Here is a 7,706-nt window from a genome sequence, read left to right on the forward strand (position 1 = left end):
TGTGTTCACCTGTACAAATTGATGAGGATTTTTATCAAGCCTTCCCCAGGAAAGGGGGTGTAGGGCTTGGGGGATATTTTGGGGGAAGACTTCTCCAAGTGCGCTCTTTCTCTGTTCTTTGTGTAACACGCTTGGTGGTGGCAGCATAGGGTTCAAGGACAAGGCAAAGTTTGTACCTTGGGGAATTTTTTTAACCTAAGCTGGTAAGAATAAGCTTAGAGGGTCTTTCATGCAGGTCCCCACATCAGTACCTTAGAGTTCAGAGTGGGGAAGGAACCTTGACAGGCACCCTTGAAAACTGTACCTGCGATGTCTAATAATCCATGTAACAAAGCTTCTCCTGAATTATGGTCTCTTGTGTCTTGACAGATGGAGCCTGTGACTGGAATAGAGAAGGAAAACCAGTCCAGGATACAGGAATTTATCCTTCTGGGCTTCCCCGGTAGTCAATATTTGCAGATCTCTCTTTTTGTGGTGTTTACCGTGATGTATGTCCTGACAGTTGCAGGAAATGTTGCCATCCTAGTCCTAGTGAGGGCCAGCCATCAACTCCGCACCCCCATGTACTTCTTCCTTTGCTACCTCTCCTTGCTGGAGATATGATACACCACAGCTTGTGTTCCCAAGACCATTGCGATTTTCCTGTGGAAAAGCAGAACCATCCCCTTTAGTAGCTGCATCCTGTAGATATACTTCATTTTCTCCCTGGGGGGCACAGAATATTTCCTCTTCTCTTCCATGGCCTATGACTGCTATCTGGCTATTTGCTACTCATTGCACTATAGCACCATCATGAACAGCATCTTGTCTGCTCAGCTGGCCCTTGGCTCCTGGGTGTGTAGTTTCCTGGCTATTTCTATCCCAGAATCTCTGAGAGTTAGATTGTCCTTCTGTGGCACTAATGTCATTACTCGTTTCTTCCGCAGCATAGATTCCTTCATCGTTCTCTCCTGCACAGACACCTATGTGATTGAGATGGCAGCTCTTATCATCTAGATCATCGTCATCCTGGGATTATGTTCAATAACTCTGGTCTCCTACATTTACACCCTCTCCACCATACTGAGAATCCCGTCAGCCCAAGGCCAGCAAAAGGCCTTTTCCACTTGCTCTGCCCATCTCACTCTTGTGATTATATGGTACAGCTCCACCATCTTCCTGTATGTCAGGCCTTCCAGACAGAATGCCTTGGACATGAACAAGGCTGTCAACACTTTGAACACCATTGTAACTCCACTGTTCAACCTCTTCATTGACAGTCTGAGAAACAAAGAGGTGAAGGAGGCTTTATGGAAGGTATTCAGTGGGCCATGAAGTTGTTTTTGAATGGCTTAGATGTTACTGGGTCTGATTCTCAGCCTGTGCTCATGTTCCCTTTGGTAGTAACTGTCCTTGTTGTTGTTCTTTTAATCCTGGTTCCAATTTTACATTTACAACTTTGGTATTTGGGTAAAATGTTCAGAAGTGCCTAAGGGCCAGATTTGCAAAGGAATTTAGGCACCTAAAGTTTCAGATAGGCCCCTAAATATCATTAAAGATCTAGCTTCTAGGAGCCTAATTTTTATTGAAAATCTACCGGACGTGAGCTCCTAAGGGGCATATTTTCAAAGATATTTAGGTGTCTAAAGATGCAGATAGTTGTTTAGTGGGCTTTTCCAAAGCACTTCAGCAGATGAGGCACCAAAATCCCATTGATTTCAGTGGTAGCTACAAATACTTTTGAAAATCTGTCCCTTAAAATCTCTCAAGAGGTCTCATCAACAGCCCATTGGCATCAATAAACATCTTTCAACTGAATTAAATGGCCTTTAGATCAGGCCCTATGTGGACATTACTTTTAGCAATTCACATTTAGGCCCCCATCCTGAGATCCTCACTCAAGTGCTAAATTATATTATTTTGAGTCGTCCAGTTGACTCTAACGGACTACTCACACTAGGAAAGAAAGCTTGGGCATAAAGCGTGTGCAGGATCAAGACCTTAGTGACACTGAATCTGCACTCAGAAGTTTGTTCTAAGTTTAAATTTGTAGCAACTCCAGAGTTTTCATTATCTGTGATGTATGACTGGTTGGCCAACTCACACGACATTGTGTCTGTTTCCTGGTTCAATAGCTGAAAAATTATTAAACAGCAGACTAAAGAACAACATGCAGGAAATACAGAATGATGAACAACGATGGTGGATTTTTTTTTTTAATTAGTGAAGAATTTAAAAAAATCAAACTTATTTCCCTTTTTAAGGGTTCTAAGTTTGGGGGTCCTACATGTTGGTAAATGGAAATAATTCAATAACGTTTTTTACAAAGTTTTCCATTTAAATGTTGTCAAAAATTGAAATGAAAAATTTAATTAAAAAAAGAAAACAAAAATTCACTAAATCAACAGTTCTTTACAAAAAAATTCATTTTTGAAAATGGTCATTTTTCAACAAAAAGGAATTACAAGGGAGAAAGAATTTCAATTAATGGTGATCAATATGTTTTCACAGAATGTTTTTTATCAAATGAACTTGATTTAACTGTGACATTTCTGATTGATAAAGGCAATGGTGTTTATGTAATAGACTTGCATTTTTCTAAAGGTTTGATTCAGGGTAACATCACACTATTTAAAAAAATAACACTACACAAAAACAACAGTAAATTGATTAAAAACTGGCTAACTGATAGTTCTCAAAACATAACTGTTCATAGAATCATAAAATATCAGAGTTGGAAGGGACCTCTGGAGGTCATCTAGTCCAACCCCCTGCCCAGAGCAGGACAAATCCCCAACTAAATCATCCCAGCCAGGGCTTTGTCAAGCCTGACCTTAAAAACTTCTAAGTAAGGGGATTCCACCACCTCCCTAGGTAACGCATTCCAGTGTTTCACCACCCTCCTAGTGAAAAAGTTTTTCCTAATATCCAACCTAAATCTCCCCCACTGAAACTTGAGACCATTATTCCTTGTCCTGTCATCTGCTATCACTGAGAATATTCTAGATTCATCCTCTTTGGATCCACCTTTCAGGTAGTTAAAAGCAGCTATCAAATGCCCCCTCATTCTTCTCTTCCGAAGACTAAACAATCCCAGTTCCCTCAGCCTCTCCTCATAAGTCATGTGTTCCAGACCCCTAATCATTTTTGTTGCCCTTCGCTGGACTCTCTCCAGTTTTTAAAAATCCGTCTTGTAGTGTGGGGCCCAAAACTGGACAGAGTACTCCAGATGTCACCAATGTCGAATAGAGGGGAACGATCACGTCCCTCGATCTGCTGGCCATGCCCCTCCTTATACACCCCAAAATGCCATTGGCCTTCTTGGCAACAAGGGCACACTGTTGACTCATATCCAGCTTCTCGTCCACTGTCACCCCTAGGTCCTTTTCTGCGGAACTGCTGCCTAGCCATTCGGTCCCTAGTCTGTAGCGGTGCATGGGATTCTTCCGTCCTAAGTGCAGGACTCTGCACTTGTCCTTGTTGAACCTCATCAGATTTCTTTTGGCCCAACCCTCCAATTTTTCTAGGTCCCTCTGTATCCTATCCCTACCCTCCAGCGTATCTACCACTCCTCCCAGTTTAGTGTCATCATCTGTTGATGGGAACTATTGATTTTAATGGGTGGTAGACACCTAGATGCTTTTGAGAATCCCACTAGGTTCCTAAATACCTTTACATATCTTGCCCTTGATGCCTGACTTATTTGTATTTTTGTATATTTGTATCTAGACCAGTCTTATCATCAGAGTGTAAATAAACTTTAACTTTTACCTTTGTATCCCCCTACCTTTTGGAAAGTGTTTTACTTATTAAGGCTGGGGATTTCAAAGGAGTGTAAAGACGTAGGCTGGGTTTACCAAAGGAACCTGAGAGAGTTTCAATAGAATTTTTGCACCTATGTCCCTTTGGCCTCTTTGGAAGTCCCAGCCCTAATTAGAGCTGGTTGGAATTTTCATTGTAGAGGAAATTCCAATATTTTGAAATTGGTTTTTATCCCAAATCTGGATGAAAATTTAAAACGTGCTGATACAGACTAATACGGCTACCGCTCTGAAACTTGTATTTAGCTGTGACACCTTTCCCAAACCCGAGGAAGAGCTCTGTGTAAGCTTGGAAATTTGTCTCTCCCAACAACAGAAATTGGGCCAATACAAGATGTTACTTCACCCAATGCTCGGAAAACCCCATCAAGGAGATGAGATACGGGCACGCCCAATAAAGGAGAAAACACTTGCAACACTGTCTATCCAAACACTCAGCCTCTCCCCAGGCAGAGGAACCAGAATGGAGATGGGGGTGGGGGGGCAGGGGGCCATGGCCCCATCACTTTTAAAAGTGGGAGGGGTATGTTCTCCCACTTTTTACTGGCCTTAAGGGTGAGCGATGGTGGGGAGGGGGCAGAGAGGAGCAAGCATGGGGAAGGGCCTCGGGGGGGAAGAGGCGGCATGAGGGTGGGGCCTCAGGGGAAGAGGCCATGTGGGGGTGGGGCCTTGGTTCAGGTGTCGGTGCCTCCCCCACACTTCTAGGGAGCTTCCAGCGCTCCTGTCCCCAGGCACTCCCACCTCATAAAGAAACAAATCAATCCACCAGTAAAAAAAAAACAAAAAATACCCCTAAAATAAAATTTAAAAAATCTGAGAAAGAAGCCAGAACCAAACAACTGCACTGATACCACAATCATATCTTTTATCCTGAGGGGAAGAACAAAAAAAGGAATGGAGTCTCTGGCTCCTTAGGGTCTACTAGGGGCTTTGCTGTGGCTCCTGATTTTATGTGGAAGGTGCTCAGATAGCATGGTGGTGGGTGACAGTGTGAAATCCTACAATAGACAGATAGATTAGATTAGATAGAACGAACTCCTGCAAGTCCTTCTTACATGGGATTATGGTTGGCACCTGACACAGGGTAGGACTCTGCACTTAAATAGGTCGCCTGTCTCTTTGTCATGTGCTAAAATTAAAACTTCCAGACCCACCAGCCATGCCCCCGCCCTCCCCCCGCCCTCACTTCCAGACTCCCTATACAGCAAAAGACTTGTTCCATGCAGCAGGGCCTGTAGGTGAAAGGCAACAAAAATCAAAGGCCCCAGACTTCAGTCTTGATTTCTCTGAGTGATTTCTCTTCTTTCTTCAGCAAAGTAACATGCACCTTTCTCAGGTAGGAGAGCTACCATGAACAAAGAGCGATAGACGGCTATTGAACAAGCCCAGGCTTCTGAAGTCACCATGTCAATATTTACCCAGATAGCAAAACACAGAGTTCATGATCTGATGCTGTCATATCCCACCTTGTCACATCAGCAAACAGAAAGCCAAAAGCCATCATACCCCAAGCAAAGTTTTGACCCCAAAAAAGGAGAAGAACCAGAGACTCCATGAAGTCCACTGGGTACTTTCTAATGGCTACTGATTTTACGTGGAAGGAACTCAGATAACATGGTGAGGGGTGGCAGTATAAAAGCAGGCGATCGATAGATTTTCATCTTTCTTATACTGCTATAAAACTGGAAGAACTCCACTGACTGAGTGGAGTTAGCGTGGATTTACCACTATACAGACAGCATTTTCCATAAAAAAATCACACACCATATTCTTATGGGGACAATAATGTCATCAGTTGATTGTATTTGTAAAAAAAACAGATAAAACCATGTTCATCAGAGAAATGCAGACATTTTATTCTTGTTGAATAACCTCCACCCAGTCATTTTCCTCAGGGAAGCTTTGATTTCCTTGTTCCTTATGCTGTAGATGATCGGATTCATCACTGGCGGCAGCACGGAATAGAGAACAGCCACCACGAGATCCAGAGTTGACGGAGAGCTGGAGATGGGTTTCATGTAGGCAAAGAGACCAGTGGAAAGAAACATGGAAATTACAATGAGGTGAGGAAGGCATGTGGAGAAGGTTTTATGTCGGCCCTGCTCAGAGGGGATTCTCAATACCGTGGTCAAGATCTGAACATATGTCACAATTATAAAAACAAAGCAACTTACGGTTAAACACACACCAAATGCAATAACCCCAACTTCACTGAAGTACGAGTTAGAGCAGGCGAGCTTGAATAGCTGGGGGATTTCACAGAAGAACTGATCCACCATGTTGCCTCCACAGAAGGTTAACGAAAACGTGTTCCCGGTCTGCAATGAAGAATAGAGAACAACACTGATCCAGGCACTGGCTGCCATTTGGACACAAGCTCTCCTGTTCATTATAGTCTCATAGTGCAGTGGTTTGCAGATGGCGACGTATCGATCGTACGCCATGATGGTGAGTAAGGCGAAGTCAGCTACAACAAAGAAGATGAGGAAAAAGACTTGGGCGACACATCCAGAATAGGAAATGGACTTAGTGTTCATAAGGGAATTGGCCATAGATTTGGGGATGGTGACAGAGATGGAGCCGAGGTCTAGGATGGACAAACTCATCAGGAAGAAGTACATGGGGGTGTGAAGGTGGTGGTCAAGAGCTATGGCTGTGATGATGAGAAGATTCCCTGCCAGGGCTGCCAGGTAAAGCACTAGAAACACCATGAAGTGCAAAATCTGCAGCTCTCGAACATCAGAGAATCCCAGGAGAAGGAACTCGGTCACGGTGGTTTGGTTGGACATTTTCGTTCTTGGTTCATCGTGTGATGGCTGTGGAGAGAAGGACAAGAGCAATGGTCAGGGTTATAGTGAGAGAGGGAATGACTCTGATTCCCCTCTCCATGATATCTCATGATGTGAATGTCAAAGGTGCACAGCACTTGTCACTTCCATTGTCTGGAGTAGTGAGAGCTCCTCACCGCTTACAACCAGGGCACTACTCTGGTGCATTATCACAGGAGTGTAAATTGGCACTGCTCCCTTAAAGTCACTGGAGCTGGGTCAGTTTACACAATCTGAGGATCTGGCCCAAGATGTGGCTTGATCAAATGCAGGATGAAAGATGGAACAAAGTACAACCCAAATCCAACAATTTGAGCCAAAATTATGCCCCTATTGCTACAGACAGCAGGCTCACAACTTGGCCAACTCAACTCACTACTAAAATGCCAGCACAGTCTGATTCCCACTTAACTGAGAAATACAGCACAGAATCACCCAGCTTCCCGCATGGCAGCTTTTCTGTGATGATTCCACCCCAACATCCCACATACCGCCTGATGCCTACTTACACGTTGATTTATGGCACCAGATCCCAGCTGCACTCCCACTGCTGGGTGATGGTGGGCTGGTCACATCGCTCAGTTACTGCTAGGTTGTAAAAAGAAAAGGAGTACTTGTGGCACCTTAGAGACTAACCAATTTATTTGAGCATGAGCTTTCGTGAGCTACAGCTCACTTCATCGGATGCATACTGTGGAAACTGCAGAAGACATTATATACACAGAGACCATGAAACAATACCTTCTCCCACCCCACTCTCCTGCTGGTAATAGCTTATCTAAAGTGATCATGAAGTTGGGCCATTTCCAGCACAAATCCAGGTTTTCTCACCCTCCGCGTCCCCCCCCCCCCCGCAAACTCACTCTCCTGCTGCTAATAGCCCATCCAAAGTGACCATTCTCTTTAAAATGTGTATGATAATCAAGGTGGGCCATTTCCAGCACAAATCCAGGTTTTCTCACCCCCCCACCCACCTCCAAAAACCACACACAAAAACTCACTCTCCTGCTGGTAATAGCTTATCCAAAGTGACCACTCTCCACACAATGTGTATGAAAATCAAGGTGGGCCATTTCCA

At 44.0% G+C, this 7,706-nt stretch overlaps 1 protein-coding gene and 1 pseudogene across 1 annotated transcript; one reads left to right on the top strand and one right to left on the bottom strand.

Annotated features, from left to right (window-relative positions):
- The first annotated feature begins 369 nt into the window (after nt 1-369).
- On the top strand, nt 370-1,314 carry LOC144274086 (olfactory receptor 6F1-like; annotated as a pseudogene).
- A 4,321-nt stretch (nt 1,315-5,635) lies between these two features.
- Nucleotides 5,636-6,589, bottom strand: LOC144275141 (olfactory receptor 14A16-like). The gene has a single exon (XM_077834279.1). It carries the CDS (start codon nt 6,587-6,589, stop codon nt 5,636-5,638), a length of 954 nt encoding a protein of 317 aa, XP_077690405.1.
- Nucleotides 6,590-7,706: the final 1,117 nt, after the last annotated feature.

This window comes from Eretmochelys imbricata, chromosome 14 (genome assembly GCF_965152235.1).
Source record: "Eretmochelys imbricata isolate rEreImb1 chromosome 14, rEreImb1.hap1, whole genome shotgun sequence".
NCBI lineage: Eukaryota > Metazoa > Chordata > Testudines > Cheloniidae > Eretmochelys > Eretmochelys imbricata.